The 19,607-nt window shown below is 35.1% G+C and overlaps 1 protein-coding gene across 1 annotated transcript; it reads right to left on the bottom strand.

Annotated features, from left to right (window-relative positions):
• Positions 1–250: 250 nt before the first annotated feature.
• Positions 251–3,178, bottom strand: LOC127952132 (serine/threonine-protein kinase pim-2-like). Its single transcript, XM_052550441.1, has 10 exons — positions 2,911–3,178; positions 2,545–2,607; positions 2,182–2,427; positions 1,832–1,996; positions 1,626–1,720; positions 1,485–1,535; positions 962–1,337; positions 682–858; positions 473–561; positions 251–274 (listed from the first exon to the last, which is right to left on the bottom strand). The coding sequence occupies exons 1-10, from the start codon at positions 3,176–3,178 to the stop codon at positions 251–253; spliced, it is 1,554 nt and encodes a 517-aa protein (XP_052406401.1).
• Between the last annotated feature and the right edge of the window lie 16,429 nt (positions 3,179–19,607).

A 19,607-nucleotide genomic window follows, 5' to 3' on the forward strand; every position in this document is an offset into this window, starting at 1 on the left:
AGCTCAATATAAATATATAATTTTATTATATTTGTCTATTTGTAAATAAATAAATTATTTGAACATTTTCTTACAAAATTCCTTAGAAATGTTCTTACCAACATCCTTATAATAAAGAAACAAGTCCAAATAAACAATTAACTATTATTTAAAGATCCTCAATCAAGCAATACAGCCAGACTGCTTTAAGTCAGGGCGAGGGTCTGCAATACGCTAAGGCCAGAGTGGACTGATGGAAAGGCCACTCTTGTCAGTCCGCCAGACGCAAAGCTGACTGAAGACAGAAAACAACACGGTGGCCATGACAGGAGTTGTTCTCTGAAGTTGTGTTTTACTCCATGTCCTGAAACAAAAGAGAAATCGGGATTATTTGTCTAAATACTTTACATTTAGAGAAAATTGATCTTAAGTTCATGGCGACTGATGATCAAACTAAACCAACAAAAAGCTTAACTAGTCTTAGACGCTGTACCTTAAACCAGTCGTGGAGATGCATCTCGTCCAGACTGAGTCTCTTCTGTGGATCCGGCTGCAGACAATCACAAATCATCTGGCAGCATTCTGTGAAGAGAAAAAAAGAGAGAGATGTTTGATTATAAACATATACTTTACACCTGCTCTCTTTGAAGCTATCGGTCCTTTCTGTATGATCTGGAGTTCATTGTTTGATGAAGATCTCACCTTTTGACAAGCCAGGTCTGGTCCAGAGGTTCACAGTGATCTTGTGTCGGTCGTAGGATGTAGGACATTCCCCGCACAGCATTTCATACAAGATGAACCCTAGAGTCCACACTGTGGTTGCCTTTGCTTTGTACCTGCCCTTCAAGTTGAACTCAGGTGGACAGTACGGTTTCGTGCCTGCAGGAAAGATGTCTGATGTTTAATCAATTATCACAGCATGTTGAGTGCATATAAGATGTGTTTCTGTGAGATAATTAATAAAGCACTTCATAACACATACCACTAAAGGATTTGAAGGCAGATTTCTTCATGACTGCACCACACCCGAAGTCAATTAATTTGACCTCCATGGTGTCCTGGTTCACCAAGATGTTCTCCAGTTTTATATCACGATGGAAGACGCCACGATCACAGCAAGTTTTAGCGGCATCGATGACCTGCCGCATAATATTTCTTGCAATCCCCTCGTCAAGGCTTCCTTCATCATCCACAAAACTAAACAAATCCACGCAAGGCACTGGTCGCTCCATGACTATCACGTAGTGATCTTTGTCTTCCTCCCAGTCAAGCAGCTTAATGATCTGGGAAACGCTGGGTCCATTGTTGGCCATGAGCATCAGGCCAATCTCCATTGGCAGACGTTTGGGATGACCAGGCTAACAGAAAGAAAACATGATGCTTAGATGGAGGCGCTTTCCCAAATTATTCACAAATAATGCCTAGTAAAGCTCAATTGTAGACTGTGGTTAAAATTAATATAGGATGTGATCAACTGAAAACAGTGAATAAGAGACAATACTCACCACTCTGATATATGACATGCCTGGCGTCTTCTCTGAACATTTCACAGCCACCTAATCGACAAAACAAAGAATTAATAATTAGCACGTGCAGATAGTTGATATCACTCTAGTCATAAATCCTAAACAGATCAAATTGTGTACCTTAAGTCCATCCTCGCAGCGAGTCCCTTCATAAACACTGCCACATCCTCCTTCACCAAGCATGCGGCCGATTTTATATTGCTTGCGAATGTGGCCTGTGATCACACAAACTACTGTGATGAGTATGAAATGCAATTTTATATTATACTGTCTACATAATGGTTTCTAATAACATTTTCTACTTCTCACAGATTTCTGATTCTTACCCTTGTCCAGGATGTCCTGCACGAGCTGTTCCTCAGCAGTGAGGAGGACTTCCTCTCTCCCTGCCTCCGTTCTCCCTCCATCGTTCTCAACAGCACTAACAGGCGTCTCTTCAGAGCTGGTGGGGGAGTCTTTGGGTTGTACACAGTGTTCGTGTACACTCTGGTCTATTAACAGATTTAGCACAAGTTTTGAATTAATATCCTGAATTTTTTTTTTTTTACTGTTACTCAAAAATGTTTGGTGTGATAATGTTAGCAATGTTTTTCTTTTCCTTAATTATGTTTCTGTAATTGAAGAATCAGTCATTTATCAATATTTGCATCATCATGACATGTTTTTGTGACTGTACCATCGCTATCTCTCCACTGTGTTCCCGCCTCTTTCCAGCATTTCTCCTCGGCTTCGGCCAGATTATATCTTCCAGCTCCACTGCAAGGAAAGTGATGAGCGGCCCACTTCCAGAAGCACTTCTTCTTCTTCTTCTCCTCCTCCTCTCTCCCTTCATCAATCTCAGCAGCACTAACAGACAGATGAGGATGACGGCTCTCTGACGTGATGGGGCCGTCTTTAGGATGTACACAGAGTTCACTCTGGTCTATTAACAGACAAACAATTGTGGTAAATATGAAATACAATTTTACATGTAAATTTGATCCTGTACAAAATAATTTAGAATTAAATTTCCTTATTCTCATATATGTATTAATCTTACTCTTGTCCAGGACGCTGTGTTTCTGCTGTTCTTCAGCATCAAGGAGGTCTCCAGGAGCTGGATCTATAATATCAAATAAAATAAAAAAGTAAAATATTACATACAAATTATGTCTGTTCTTGATTTAGGAGTAGGTCTAAATTAAATTTATTATACTACAATTTAAACTCTTAAAAAAATAAAAATAGAAAATATGTTTCCTGTTACTCTAAAATGTTTTATATTTATTAAATTATAATTACAGCAGTGTTTTGGGATAGTGATAATTTTTATAATTATTTTATGTTATAATAATGATAATAGGGAATAACAGAAACTCTTGTTACTGAATATTCAGTGATTTATCAGTTTTTGATGTGAGTGTACCATCGTTATCTCTCCACTGTGTTTCTGCCTCTATCCCGTATTTCTCCTCAGCTTTGGCCAGGTCATATGTTCCCTTTCTGCGGGAAACAAAGTGAAGAGCGGCCCACTTCCAGAAGCTCTTCATCTTTCTCCCTACATCGGTCTCAAGAGCACCAACCGGCGCCGGTTGACGGTTCTCCGTCATGATGGGGGAGTCTTTGGGGTGTACACAGGGTTCTTGTACACTCTCCAAACCAGTCACTTTTTTCAGTCTAGAAAGCAGTCCCATGATAACACCGTTTGTCAGTCGCTAACAGTCGCTACCAAGTACGTTACTCTCGAGACTTCAAAGCATAAAATGAGCAAATCTAGTTTCGTGCCCTTAAATACCTTCATGGTCGAATTGTGACGTCACAAATTCCCGCCTGAAATGGAATACAAAAAAAAATACACGTCATCTGGTCCTTTCAAACAATAACATTCATATCCAATGACATTCAATGCTAACGACAATTTGTTGCATGGTGTAGATCGCGGGTTGTAAGTATAGCAGTTTCATCAATTTTATGACACCTTAAAGCGATAAAGAAACAGAAAAAAACAGAAGGCCTCTTGTATTCTCATGAACATAACCCGGGTTTAAATTGGACCGGGGTGTCAGGGGTTTGAGCCCCACACAGAGACTCCAAGGCTCGACATTAACGCTTCATTAACCCCAGACAAGTAAAGTTAAGTTAAGCTTGCTGAGGTAAAAAATCGAATGCAAAGATTTTATATTTAAAATACAGTTAGTTATGCAACATCACACAACCTTTTTACCATTACGACTGTTTAGTATAACAATAAACAGTTCAATAAGCAATTACAATAATATTAGGTCACTTACATTTTAGGCGGATCCACAGTGTATCTCACGGAAAACAGTCGATTAATTCCTGAATGATTCCATGTTCTGAACGAATCGGTTGAGTCAATGATTCAGTAGCTCATGCATAAACATCTGTTCAATCAGCCGTTTGAAGAATCGCTTGAATGAACAACTCAGTGACTCACTCATTCAACGATCACTACTGGCACCTACTGGCGGTTAAATTTAGTTAAAAAGTATCATTTCCAACATAATTTCCTGTTTGTATATTCCAAAAAAAATATTTTAAGCAATCTCATAACATTATTCAATGCACTTGTATTTTTTCAGTGTAAATTATTTAATTTGATTACATAGAGATTACAATAATCATATTAGTATAATTGAATTTATTGATTAAATGTAAGAATTTGAAATGAAAGATGACCTTTTAATGAGGTTGGGGGGAAATGCCCTCCATAAATGTAAAAAATGGCCTTGGATTAAATATAAAAACATGCAGATTTATATGTCACAGCTGATAGAAATCTGATAAGAATATTGCTTCAGAATAAATCATATTTCATGATCCGCATTGAGGCTAAAGCAAAAGGAGCCCCTACTAGTTATTGAGTACATCATGTACAATAAATAAACATACTTTCCAGAAGGCCAACAATTCACTAAAAATGTTTTTTATTATTATTATTATTATTGGTTTTATGTAGTTTTCTCATTTGTTGAGATAGAAAATTGTTAAATGTGCGCCACAATCATCAGAATTAAAAGATCCAAAGACTTAAATTACTTTTATTTAATTACACAATTTATTTAATACACAAATTTCACATTTTGAGTTGAAACACTGAAATTTAATTTATTGAGATGCACCTGTATGTAATAGATTACTCTCAAACAAAAATTCAGACAACTGTTAGAATTACAATATTTACACAACTATCAGTATTTTGTTTGCCAATTAGCAAGCAATGCTTAATTTTGTTCAGTCTGTGGTGTAAAAAGGTCACATTAGCAATAATAATAATAATTAAAAAAAAACAATCACTTAAGCAAACCATGGTCAGGTCAAATTGTCTAAATAATTTTTGGTCCCTTTTTTTTCAATTTTACTGGTAGTCCACTGTATGAAGGATTATTTTGCAAATTCACTTTCACTTACATAAATGAACAAAGTGTCCTGCACCTTATTTTTTTAATGTTTCAATTGGCAAGGCTTAAAAACAATCTTAACAAAACTTTTAGGTCGTTTCTCTTACCTTGACAAAATAATTTTTACTCATTGAACTGTAGATTCAGGCTGATATTTTGAGTGACTCATAATGACTTTGACTAAAGTATATAGACTATATGTTTTGTAAATGCACACATGACAGAAATGACTTCTACAGGAGCCTAAAGGACTGTAGATGAATGTACTATGAAACAAGGAAACAGCTCAATATAAATATATAATTTTATTATATTTGTCTATTTGTAAATAAATAAATTCTTTGAACATTTTACAAAATTCCTTAGAAATGTTCTTACCAACTTCCTTATAATAAAGAAACAAGTCCAAATAAACAATTGACTATTATTTACAGATCCCCAAGCAAGCAATACAGCCAGACTGCTTTAAGTCAAGGCGAGGGTCTGCCATACGCTAAGGCCAGAGTGGACTGATGGAAAGGCCACTCTTGTCAGTCCGCCAGACGCAAAGCTGACTGAAGACAGAAAACAACACGGTGGCCATGACAGGAGTTGTTCTCTGAAGTTGTGTTTTACTCCATGTCCTGAAACAAAAGAGAAATCGGCATTATTTGTCTAAATACTTTACATTTAGAGAAAATTGATCTTAAGTTCATGGCGACTGATGATCAAACTAAACCAACAAAGAGCTTAACTAGTCTTAGACGCTGTACCTTAAACCAGTCGTGGAGATGCATCTCGTCCAGACTGAGTCTCTTCTGTGGATCCGGCTGCAGACAATCACAAATCATCTGGCAGCATTCTGTGAAGAGAAAAAAAAGAGAGAGATGTTTGATTATAAACATATACTTTACACCTGCTCTCTTTGAAGCTATCCGTCCTTTCTGTATGATCTGGAGTTCATTGTTTGATGAAGATCTCACCTTTTGACAAGCCAGGTCTGGTCCAGAGGTTCACAGTGATCTTGAAGGTGAACTTCAAGTGCGCAAAAAAAAAAAGAAGTTTGGAATTCGCCCCTTGTTTAAACTTTAAAATTAAGAAGCTTTAGAAAATTTTGGATGAATCCCCTGTATGGGCGCTGCTGCCATTAATGCAAAATTAGTTTGATGCAAACAAATATTAAGATATTCTTATATAGTTCTAATTATTTTTAGTTAGTTTCAATTGTTATGCTGAAGAAAAAACACTTGATGAAGTGCTGAAGAGAAAACGGATTTCACAGCAAATTATTGAATTTTCAGCAGTAAGAAAAAAGTTTTTTTAAAGCTTTTTGTTTTGTAGAACATCCCAGTTATGAATGATATGAGAGCAATAGGGCCTGCAGATGGGGAGTACGTGTTATTTAATAAAAATATTAATATTTTCAAAACGACATAATATTTTTTTATTTATTTATTTTATTTTTTCAAGCATGGTCTGTGGGATAAAACACTCCCAGGAGAACTCTGGACATTTTTTTCATACTCGGTTTATAATTTATGTCAGTGTCACTAAAATTCTGATAACTTTTCTGAAAACATTACCCTACTGCATAAAGAATATTGAAATTCACTGTACTATCAAGCATGATCAAATTACTTTCTGATGCTTTTTAAGGAAGTAAATCGCCAGTAAATAAATCCCATAGACAAGGAGTAATTACTGTTTCAGGGAAAATGTATAACTAAAGTTAATTGGGGATGCTGAGATGGTTTGATGCCAATGTTAGGTTGCCGTGAGCATCATTTAGTGCTGGACTCCAAAGAAGTGTCAGAGAAGGTCGTCTCTCTCAATCAGCAAAGGTTGGTTAATATGTCAGTACAGAAATCATTAGTCTTGAGAATGCCAGATGCCCTGAACTCCTTAACCGCTTTTCCCCAAATGGTTTTTCATCTGGTGTAGAAGAGCTTGGGGGTCATAGTGAAGATATATCAGTTAATTATGAGAACTAGAGCTGAAATCGAAGGCAAACACGCAACAAACTCAATAAGAAAAGATTATCATAGTTCACATTATTCACATATACAAAACCATTTCAACGCTTTGACAGAATTTGCATGTTTTTTTATTACTCATGGGGCATCTGAAAAAGCAAAAAAGGATTAAGAGTTTTTACCTTTCTACACGAATATGCAAATCAACATTATAAAAACAAACGGCAGACATATCATCATCCCTTTGAGGCTTTTAAAATGACCGCAGGGATCAATACTAATAAACATAAACAATAAATAATGTCAGCAAAATGAAGTTGTGAGAGTGTAGGCAATTCCCGAAGCTGATTTCATTTCCGTCCGTCTCCCTCTCTTTCTGTCAGACGCTTCATTAAGACGCTTTCATTTCAATGGACTGTCTCTGCCTCAGATTTACACCTTCTGCACAGATACTTAAGACATTTCCTCAGGATCATAATGTTGTGTTCTTTATTTATCAGTGACATAAACACTGTAATCACTGCGGCTTTTACAACAATTGCAGTTTCTACAACCGAGACTTATGATAGAAAAAGGCTCAGCAGTATCAGAATGCTTTTACTGCATGATATTGTAATAAAACAGCCAGTCATAGAGCTGCAGTGCAGTCAGGTATGGTGGAATATATGTGGATTAACTCAAGCTGTGGGGGATAATGCATAGATCCTTTCTATGATAGCGATACTGCCTTGTCGTAATCCATGCTATGTGAAGATAGCACTTGAAAGATAACAAGTGCATGGGAGGTTAATATAGTGTTTCACGTGTGTTGATTTGGGAAGATTCACACTTTACGACATAGAAGACTTCTTCATGCAACATATACAGAATGAAACAAAGCTTTCGGTAAGCTGTCACTATTTGTGAAAATACAGTAGATTTGCGTGTTCTCAGTGTAAAGAAGTATGTGCTTTCCGACAAATGTTGGATTGACTCTGTTATTGAAGACACAGTGCAGAATTCATTGCTGGGAGAAGCCAGGACAAATATAACAGCTTGTAAAGTCCAAAAACATTATTGTGCTTGGCTCATTTACATAGAGGTAAAGCAGCACCGTGAGTTTATTGCCCAAATACCTTCCAAACACAATGTTAAGTATCTTACAAACAATGGCGACACAATGAATTGGCAATTAGTTATATAAATGTGTTTTCGAAATGGTGATGAAAATGAAAATTTGGAAGTCAATTTATACTGTCAAGAAATTTAGAATTTGCATTTAAGAAGTAACAATAGAGTGATACGTCTAAAAAAATTTAACTTTTTAACTTTTTTTTTAAATAAAACTTCTTTCAAAAACATAAAATAATAATAATAACTTTTGAAACTTTTGAACAGTAGTGTCTGTTATAAATTATACAATTATATATTAAATTTATGTATATAATATTTATAAAAATATAAATAAATAAAAAAGTTTCAAATAATAAAATACAAAATTGTACATACATTTAGCCCAGGGCAGTTGTTTTTTTCTTTAAGTAGACATGAAACTCCAGCTCATTTGCATGGAAGTTATATTATACAGAAAGTGGCAGCTTTATAGCATGCAACCTTCACAATGTGCATCGAAGGAAGAGCTCTGGGAGAATTTGATGTGTTTATACCTACTTAATGTGCCTTTGAGAAGATGTACTTAAAATGTCTTTACTTGCCATGGCGTGCTTCTTATTTTTTCTCATGTTTTCTTTCTTTCATGTACTCTTCTTTTACTGAAATGCTAAAACTGACACAGGGACCTGTGGGATCATGGGATTGCCAGGGTGTGCTTTCTCCTGGAACTCAAAGAACACATCAGAACCCAGTCGGCTTCCTAATTAGACCTCTACGGTGAACTCAGAGGATTTTTGGTGTTACTGCTTCCCAATTAATTTTAATCTTCTTTTCAGTTTGGTTCAAACTAAATAATGGCCTTATTAAATAAATTACCTTATATTGTTATTGCACATTAATGAACCGCACCGAAGTGGAAAGTGTAAAAAGAAAGTACATATCAAACATTTGCTTGCATAATCCACATACTGTACTTATAATGTCATATTTAATGGCATTAGAAATGCTTTGTAATACAAATTCAACATTTCTGTCTACATGTTGCAGAAAAACATATTTTCTGAAAGAAGAAAGCTTTGCGATCTATTAGCATTTCGTCTATGATGGCAAGATGTGCCGTGGGCCAAATTTGAACAAAGCAACATATTACTTGTTATTCACACAGTCAAACAGAGAACCGTGGTGGATTGCATAAATGTATTGTGCTAGTTTGCAGTTTTACATTTTCACAGAAAAAGAAAGGATGTACTTGTTTTGCAGACCTGTCGTTTGGAGCATTTCACAATTTAATAAAACAGTCATGATTTGTATGTGTTCAAGTTATAGAAATACTTTTTTAAAAAATAAAGCTTTCATAATAAATTTTAATAGCATTTTTTTATGAGATTGCTGAAGATTTTTGCACATTAAAGTCACCTGCTAGGGTTTTTCTTTTGCAAAACTGCTCTTGAACCTGCCTGATGAACTTTGATACTTTTGTGCAATTAATTAAAAAAAAAAAATCTTTTTTTTCTTTCTTTTTTGGCATAATAATGGCACAACAATATTGTTCTGTTCATTTATTAACCTTTTTGTGTTATCATTAAAAAAAAATGTATAGATGAAAGTGAATTACTTGGTTATAATACTGGAATAACACTATATTAATATTTAGTATATAGATCTTTTAAGTAGCACAAACTGAAGCTAACACAAATATTAATACAGTACTTAATATTGACAACTAATATAAAACTGCTGAAGCATTTAATTTCAGCATTGCTAATTGAATTTGTTTCGTTCTGTTTGATTCTTGTTTTGGCTTATTGCTTCGTTTTCTTTTGTAATCACGGTGTTCAGTGTGTTGAGAGTAATTTTTTCTGTACTGCTTTATTCCCCATTTGGTTTTATAATATAATAAACAGAGGGAGCCAAGAGATCAGCTTAAGTAGAATGAAATGTTTAGCCCCAATTTGTTCTCAAAGCACAGAGAACAAATTCATAATCACTGTTTAACCAGCTTTGCTGAACTCACATTTCTTGTAGGTAATTCAGGCTAAACCCGCAATGGATCACACAATATTTTTTATTTTGATTTATATTGCTCTGGCTGATATGAGAGTTATTTTGCACTTATATTGCCATCTAGTAATGCAAATCACACTGAAATAAATAAATAAATAAATAAATAACCTTTTCTCATGCAACATATCACGGAGTGTTTAAAAAATAGTTCACTCAAAAATTTAATTAGCTGGAAATTGATTCGCCCTCAGGCCATCCAAGATGTAGATGAGTTTGCTTTCCCCACCAGAACAGATTTGGAGAATTTCAGCCTTATATCACTTGATCACAAGTGGATCCTCTGCAGTGAATGGATGCCGTCAGAATAAGACTCCAAACATTTGATAAAATTACACCATACTGAAAGACGTATTAAAAATAAACAAAAACGTTTGATGACACCGTGACTGAGTGTGGAATTATGGGAGTTGTAGTCTTTATCCCCACAGCTGATGCAATCCAAAGGGACTTGGGCAGATTTATTAAAGTATCAGAATGAAGCAGGGTGAGGCCACAGACTGCTGAAGCGAAACAAGGCAGATGAACGAGTGTGACTCACGGATCGAAAGCAGAGCCGTTTTATCATACTACAAACATTTGAAAGTTCTGTTATAATGCTATGTGCGGTCATCACCGATCTGTTAAAGCACATAACATATTAAAGTATCTGATGTTTCCATGTTTTACATCGAAATCGAGAGATCATAACATCATCGGCAGGAGACACAGTGACACTATGGACACGGTCTGTGTAACTAGTTAAAATAGCTTATTTTAACTTCAAACCATGACCTCTGCTGAAAATATGAGTCCATAGTGCTAAGTTACTCTCCTTAGTGAAAAAAAGTCCATGTCCTGTTGTCTTTTCACATCAAAATCCACTGATATTTTTGCTTTGGACTATTTTCTCTTGTAAACTGTGATTGATATTTCTCTCCTAAAGCAACTGTATAATCAACCAAACTATCAGATTACACTAACAACTAGTCATTTTTGATGGTTAGGTAAGATATAATTTAAAGTAACAACTGCCCCCCTTTTTTTTTTCTTTTTTTTTTTTTGCTACCTTGCTGTGAATCATTTCATAACTACAGCATATATGAAAGCCTCATAAAAGCTAGTACTTAAGCTCTACTCAGCCAAATGACTCAAATACATGGAAGATGCAGACGAAATCTAGCATGCTGAGTCACTCTATTTATGTATTCCCCCAAAGCTATTGTTATGACTTCTGTATTTGGGAATAGGGTTCCTCTCTGCATCACTTTGCATTAATATGCAGGTTCTTGATGGGTTTATGAGCTTCATCTCTTGTTGACCAGAACTATTTCATACTGAAAGAAATTGATCTGTTGAGAGACATGACTGCTCTGCCCTAAACTTCAAATCATTTTGAAGTGCACATCATTCATATTGCCTGCAGGGAAAAATTCTAGATGGTTCGATTTATTTATCACTGCAGAACTTTGTTGCTCTGAAATAAACAAATTAGACTGAAATGAAATAGATTGCTTTCTTGTAAACAGAGAAATGAAAAACAGAAGAAAAATAATGATATTGTCCTTTTCCCATGAGAGCACTGACATTTTGGGGTTGTTGTCAAAAATAGTCTGAGAGTTAAACTTTAAAATTAAAGAATCATCTACAAAATACAAACTTGATTCCAAAAAAGTTGGGACACTGTACAAATTGTGAGTAAAAAAGGAATGGAATAATTTACAAATCTCACAAATCTCATAAACTTATATTTTATTCACAATAGAATATAGATAACATATCAAATGTTAAAAGTGAGACATTTTGAAATGTCATGCCAAATATTGGCTCATTTTGGATTTCATGAGAGATACACATTCCAAAAAAGTTGGGACAGGTAGCAATAAGAGGCTGGAAAAGTTAAATGTACATATAAAAAACAGCTGAAGGACTAATTTGCATCTTATTAGGTCAATTGGGAACATGAGTTCCTCTCAGAGTGGTAGTGTCTCTCAGAAGTCAAGATGGGCAGAGGATCACTAATTCCCCCAATTCTGCGGCGAAAAATAGTGGAGCAATATCAGAAAGGAGTTTCTCAGAGAAAAATTGCAAAGAGTTTGAAGTTATCATAATCTACAGTGGATAATATAATCCAAAGATTCATCACATACAGGAATACTACTGTAATGAAAATCAAAACATGGGCTCAGGAATACTTCCAGAAAACATTGTCATTGAACACAATCCACCGTGCCATTCGCCGTTGCTGGCTAAAACTCTATAGGTCAAAAAAGAAGCCATATCTAAACATGATCCAGAAGCGCAGGTGTTTTCTCTGGGCCAAGGCTCATTTAAAATGGACTGTGGCAAAGTGGAAAACTGTTCTGTGGTCAGACGAATAAAAATTTGAAGTTATTTTTGGAAAACTGGACGCCATGTCATTCGGACTAAAGAGGACAAGGACAACACAAGTTGTTATCAGCTCTCAGTTCAGAAGCTTGCATCTCTTATGGTATGGGGTTGCATGAGTGTGTGTGGCATGGGCAACTTACACATCTGGAAAGGCACCATCAAAGGTATATCCAAGTTCTAGAACAACATATGCTCCCATCCAGACGTCATCTCTTTCAGGGAAGACCTTGCATTTTCCAACATGACAATGCCAGACCACAAACTGCATCAATTACAACATCATGGCTGTGTAGAAGACAGTGTTGTGGGTAACGCGTTACAAAGTAACGCGTTAGAATACTCTAATTACTTTTTTCCTGAAATGTGTAACTTAACGCGTTAGTTTCGTGCGTAAGTAATCAGTAACTTCGTTATTTTTTTTAAAAAGTAATCCGTTATTTTAAGGAAAGGAAAATCCCGACTGCAGCCTGCTTTTTGTCAGACAGTATGCCTAGGTCTACTGTGCCACCTGCGGATGTATCAGCGGAGCCGAAGCTCTGTGATCGTAAAGTCAATGGCTGTGATGCGTCTGTGCCCTGTGCCTGACCCTGTGTGTGTGTGTGGGTTTTTTTTTTTTCGAACTCCCGGCAAGATGGCAGAGAGGACAGCGTTTGGTTTATGGAAGTACGCACATTATTTTCAATTTGTCAACGAAAAAGAAATCGACTGTCGGACAAACGTTTTCGAAAATCTGCTTCTGCTACGTTTTAATCACTACTTTGAAGAGTAAATGTAAGAGGACTGTGTTACAGCGAATTTAGGCTTGTGACTGTGAGTGACACTTTAATAATAATTAGTTCGGCTATTAAGCGATTTGTCATTTGCCTGTGTGGCGGTGAAGGATTTAATTTGGTTTGTTATAATTTTTGTTTGACAGGCAGCTGTTAATTTCTGTTAGATCGTTGGCTGGCTGGTTGTTCATCATTTCTAAATGGATTTAAATCTGCAAGCCTATTTAAGGTTGTGTTTACAAGTAAGCATACTTGTACTTTGATAACTGCATTATGTAAAGTTAAAGAAAAATCAGGAGTTATCTTGTGGTGCTCATAATATACAGTAGCCTAGGCTACCCGGGCTGGGTAGGTGCGAATTTTGATTAATAATATGTTCTGTGATAATAAATAAATAAAACGCCATGTGGAATAGCCGATTGCTGACTGTCTTTCCTGTTATTGTTATCCTGCAGTGTTAATTTAGTCGGATGACTGACGTTATTCATTGTCGGGAGTCACGACTTCTAGGTGCATTTAAAGGGGCCGGGGGCTGTGTCTGTCATGTGTGAGCCACTGCAAACGGCTTTTAATTTTTGGTAACGCATGAGTACTCTAACGCGTTACTTTTATGAATAGGTAACGCTGTATCATAACTGATTACTTTTAATTGATGGTAACGTTGTAACTTAACTAACTACTTTCCAAAGTAACTATACCCAACACTGGTAGAAGAAGGATCCGGGTACTGAGATGGCCAGCCTGCAGTCCAGATCTTTCACCCATAGAAAACATTTGGCGCATCATAAAGAGGAAGATGTGACAAAGAAGACCTAAGACAGTTGAGCAACTAAAAGCCTGTATTAGACAAGAATGGGACAACATTTATATTCTTAATCTTGATCAACTTGTCCCCAGATGTTTGCAGACTGTTATAAAAAGAAGAGGGGATGCCACGCAGTGGTAAACATGGCTAACTTTCTTGAGACGTGTTGATGCCATGAAATTTAAAATCAACTTATTTTCCCCTTAAAATGATACATTTTCTCAGTTTAACATTTGATATGTCATCTATGTTGTATTCTGAATAAAATATTGAAATTTGAAACTTCCACATCATTGCATTCTGTTTTTATTCACAATTTGTACAGTGTCCCAACTTTTTTGAAATCAGGTTTGCAGCGCATGCCTCAAATAGTTACATTTTTATATTTAAATTTTACATTTCATATTGCCATTATATTTTTTGCATATATGATAAGTGTTTTGCACACTGTTACATGTATCATGTGGAGGAGTGGAGGAACAGTGAGCTGCTGAACTCAAGTCATGTGACTCACAGAGATAATTATGCCCGCTCTGAACAATCTGGAAAATTGCAGTAGTTTTGCCAAGATGACTGATTACAGTGCTGAAGTATGTCCGTGGGGTGCCTCAAAATAAGCCAAGCAGATGTTCCTCCTGGTACATTTTGTCTGAGTCGGGATGAACAATAGCAGCTACGTGTAGTCGTCATGTTTTTAGGTCTTCTTCTAACCCTTCTCTTTCCTGTCTATTGTAGAACTTCAGCATCCAGAAACCTGAATATTGTAATATTTCAACATGTATTAGAGCAAAGAAAGAAAGAAAACACCACTGGAAGTTGAGGACTATAAGTAATATAAAGTTAAAGGGTAATTTCTCCCACCACATACCATTTCCAATTGCAATGTTCAAAAGAGCTTTGCTATTTATTATTTTTGTGTGGAACCCATTTATATACATTGCCTTAAGTTTGGGATCAGTAAGATGTTTAATGGTTTTTAAATACGTTTCTTATTCTCATCAGTATATTAGTAAATTTCAGTATATTAGTAAATTTGTGCCTTATTTCATTATTATTCATCAAGGACATGTTAAATGGATAAAGAGTGGTAAGGACTTTATTATTAATGTTGATATATTTTTTATGTTGTTAGAAAAGATTTCAATTTTGAATAAATGCTGTTTTTTTTTTGTTTTGTATTTTTTTTTACTTTTTATTAAAGAATCAAAGAAAAATGTATCACAGGTTTAAAAAAAAAAGGAAAAGAAAGAAATATTAAGCAGCACAACAGTTTCAACACTAAATCAGCATATTAGCATTATTTCTGGAGGATCATGTGACACTGGACACTGAACACAGTAAATGGCTGATGAAAATCCAGTGCTGCATCACAGAATGAAAACATATTTGAAAGCATATTAAAATAGGAAACCAACAGTAAAAATTGCAGTAATATTTCACAGTATTACTGTTATATTCTCTTGAACTGAAAATAATAATAATCTTAAATTAAATTAACTGGTCCAAAAAAATTTATTTAAGATCAAAGAGCCAACCTACTGCGCATACATTAATTTATACTGTACCAAAAAAGCATGTTTTTTATGGGTTAAACGCGCAGTATGGAATTTTTGGCCACCAGGGGTCACTCAATCAAAATAATAACATAAGACGTACTTAAGGCACATGGGAGTTATTGTTCATTGGAACACGCGCTCTGTCGCTCCCTATCATTCCTCACTCATTCTAACTTAGTATTTTAACAATCACGTCTTTTCGAACTGAGAGACGGTTTCAACGGCGACAACATAAACAAACGTTACCTCGCATGAGCGCTTTTGTGGACCTAACTTAACTTCCGGTAGACTTCCAAATAGAATCAATAACAACAGCCAAGTCCCTCTAGAGTAGATATTTTTTGATAACAAACAAAATGTTTGCTGCGTGGATCAGGCGGACTTAATGAAAATGCAAAAAATGCTACAGGAGATGTTGTAAAGCATAAACATAAAGCGCCAGTAATAGAGGTTTCCCCAGTAACAGCTGTAAAGAAGCATAGCTGGTACGCTCATACGCTGCTATCAGGCATATAACATGCAAGTCTTACAAATACAAGAAATACAACAATATAAAAACACCTGTGCCTCGCTTTGATATTTAAACATATAAATGTAAGGAATTATTATTATGAAACGTGCAGTAAGTAACGTTACTCATGTTTATTCAATGAAGCCTTTTTGAAAAAGATCAGTTTTAAAATTGTGGCGAGTCTCCAAAAATAAATAAATGTATGGGAAACACACCCCGCAGCACAAACACCTAAGCCCAACTTCAGTCTACTCATCACCTTGACTTTAACTGCGTTTGTAGAAGGCACCGCAGCCAGACCGATATACACGACCGTGCGCCCGATGAAACCGTCTATATGAATTATGAGACCCCTATCAAATCAATATTCCATCTAGCTAGTAGTAATATATGTTAAAAAACACGACCGCCTTTCATTAATAATTATAATTACGTTATACTATGATATCGAACAAGTTAGAGAACTGCATTTGAAGCTACTTTATTCAGCTAGATATAGAACAAATGTAGATTTACATGAGAGCTAGTCCGTTCGGCATCTCTCTGTAGTTTCAGCTTGTCACGAAGCTCTCTCTATCTTGGAAATGCAACTCCAATATTTACCTGTGTCTTGTAGCTTCTCTTGTCCCAAAACCATCTCGGGTCATTTATTTCACCCGTGCGTTTGCTCTTCACAGAACGTGCAGGCAAAGCATAATCATGATCCATAACTAAGTTATTGATTGAGGTTTAAATACGAATATAAATATAAAATTAATAGTCTCAATCAAGGCTACTATTTTTTCTTCTTCGTCTCATCTTGGTTTCTGTTCACCTTTGTATTTTGCGGTTCCGCAGGAAGTTAGATAAACTAGAGGGGTCAAAGTTTATATGACGCCATAGACGGGTGAAAAAACGGAAATAAAGAAACGTGCCGTGTCTTCTAATTAAACTATAATATTCTCCGGATTTGAAAGTTCGTGGAAACTGTCGGAATGATGTAAGTACACAACTAAAAAATAAATATAACAGAGATATAGTGATTTCTGCTATTTTTAAAGCAGAAAAATTACATATTGCGCCTTTAATTCCCTTAGAAATGTCTCTCTAAGGTAACAGTGTGTATAAAATGTGTAAACCACATTTTATAGTGTGGTTCTCAGCAATAAACATTACATGATCACAGTCCAGTGTAGCATCACTGTTCTTGTATTATGGAGTAACAGGATGTTTTGTAATATGCATCACATTGCATTGAAAGACAATCGGAAATTGATGGTAACACATTGAATTAAACATTAAATTTTAAAGTAGAAAGACTCCCACATGAAAAAATACTATAGTAATTTCTAGTAAATACCATAGTGTTTTTGAAACATAATATAGTAAAGTACTTGAATGAATTTGTTATGGTAAGTCTATGGTTGCTGTGGTGGTAATATAACAACTATAGTAATTACAAACAAATTACTTTTAATTTTTTTTTTCTACAACTATATTATACAGTTTGTTCTATATTGATACAGTATAATTCATAATTACAGTATACTACATTCTTTATCACAGTTTATCAGTTCAATAGTTAAACAGTATGTTGTAGCATTCATTAACATAAGTGTTGTAAATACTATAATATATACAGTACACTATGGTTCAAAACACTATAGTATTTACTATAAAGTACTTTAATATTTTTTTCATGTGGGTTGAAATGGTATTTTGAAATGGTATTTCTTTCTTATAATATTTTATTTACAACTTCAAATCATTTTTTTTTTTTTTTTACCTTGGGTATCAGGGTACTTTAATGACTTATGAACGAGATGCTTGTTTTATGCAAATCTTTACAATTTATTATGCTTTGTAAAACAGTAATGGTCTAGTGACAAGCAGAAGCCTGATGTTATTTTTTTTTTTTTCATTATGATCGAAAAATACAGTAAGTGTTATGGTAAAATATTTTAAGAAGTGCCTTTACAAACTTAGCTCTATGCGTCTCAGTTTGAAGCGGGGCTGTGAGCACCCTTGAGAGTAGCAAACAGGCTTGTGAGTATGTTCCTGAGGTCCCTAGAGACCCTCCTTGACTCTATAAAGTTCAGGCTGACAGTGGGGCTCATTAAAAGCGGGGAGTCCATCACCTGTGATATTAATAAGGCACTTAGCTTCCCAAAGCTGCACACACAGCGGTCGCCCCACTGTGCAGCCAAAAGCCAAAGACCATGAATTATTAAATCAGTAAAACAATGAATGCAGGTAGTTCAGTCACTGCATTATTCATCGCAAATGTCACCAAAAAACAAATCACACACTGCCGTAAACATGGTAATTATGTTTTTAATTTAGCGATTTAAATGGAATTTTTGCTAGCGTCCAGTAATCTATGCCTCAGGAGACGTACAGTATGGCAATCAAAACAAATCTTTCCAAAAAAAAATAAAAAATGCAGCTACACACTGGCAAACAGACACAAACTACACAATACTGTACGTCCTCTACTAATTGAATCATAAATATCATTTTAGTGCTTACCCCTAAGATGTTTCATCTTCTATTCATTTCTGGCCAATTAAATAACTCAATTCTTTGTCAAAGCAGCAACAAACCCACTGTTCAAAGACATCCACTACGCATTGTAGATTATTAAGGATGTACGTCAAGTTCGAAAATTCGAACAAAATAAAAAATAAAACAAATTAAAGTCATGACAAACTGTGCATTTACATCTACTGAATATTCAAAACCTGTCTAGTGCTGTTATTGTTATCTAAAACTATTTTTCCACCATTCATTGAATTAAAGTTACAAGCTACAAACATAAATATTAGATCCAAATTTAACTTACATACAAACTTAAAGATTTAAAATATTTCCTTGGCAACTGAATATGTTGGCGTAAAATATCAACACAGTTGCTTTGGTTCCTACTTTCTCCATAATGTGTCTTATTATTGTCAGTAAAGACGATCTGCATACACGCTGAACCCCGCAGTTGTTTTAATGTGCTTGGCAGTGTAATGCAGATCTGTGGTGACACCACCTACTAACATATGGACTTGCCTTTCTCGTTTTCTATCTTTGTCTGCTTCACTTCTCTTGTCACATACTGTCCCTTGTTGCACTTCAATTGTTCATTCCAACCCCAAATTGACACCCGCCCACCATTTAATAACAGTCTCAAATGTAGTACTCCAATAATTAACAAAACAACATAATATAATGAGGATATATACAGTAATTCACAGATTCTTGAGTTCACAGCATAAAAAAAAAATACACTCGATTAATATTGTAAATAATTTAAAACCTTTAAGGAAACTCTTCTTCCACATAAATAATAAATATGTTTATCATTTTTATTATACTTTTATTAATTTTTTTTATTTTATCATTTATTTGAATACAAACAAAAATGCATTTATTAAAAAAATAATAAAAAAAAAAAGGTAAATAAAGTATAGGAGGTCTCAACAATTTAGGTTCTCTACATTGCACAAAGCTGACCTACAAAACTGAGTTTATCATACACACTGCACTCAGCACAGATTTTTGGGCGTGTTTGCAGTGTTGCAACCTGATTTCCAAAATTTTCAAAAATGGTTAAGAGG

This window comes from Carassius gibelio, chromosome B3 (assembly GCF_023724105.1).
Source record: "Carassius gibelio isolate Cgi1373 ecotype wild population from Czech Republic chromosome B3, carGib1.2-hapl.c, whole genome shotgun sequence".
Taxonomy (NCBI): Eukaryota; Metazoa; Chordata; class Actinopteri; order Cypriniformes; family Cyprinidae; genus Carassius; species Carassius gibelio.

What these genes read in the sequence shown, in the direction of transcription:
- LOC127952132 (XM_052550441.1), bottom strand. Translation starts at nt 3,178, where the DNA reads ATGGGACTGCTTTCTAGACTGAAAAAAGTGACTGGTTTGGAGAGTGTA. An exon ending in GCAGGACATCCTGGACAAGG is followed by an intron (nt 1,721 to 1,831) that starts GTAAGAATCAGA and finishes GTGTGATCACAG; the next exon opens with GCCACATTCGCAAGCAATAT. An exon ending in GCTGCGAGGATGGACTTAAG is followed by an intron (nt 1,536 to 1,625) that starts GTACACAATTTG and finishes TTTGTCGATTAG; the next exon opens with GTGGCTGTGAAATGTTCAGA.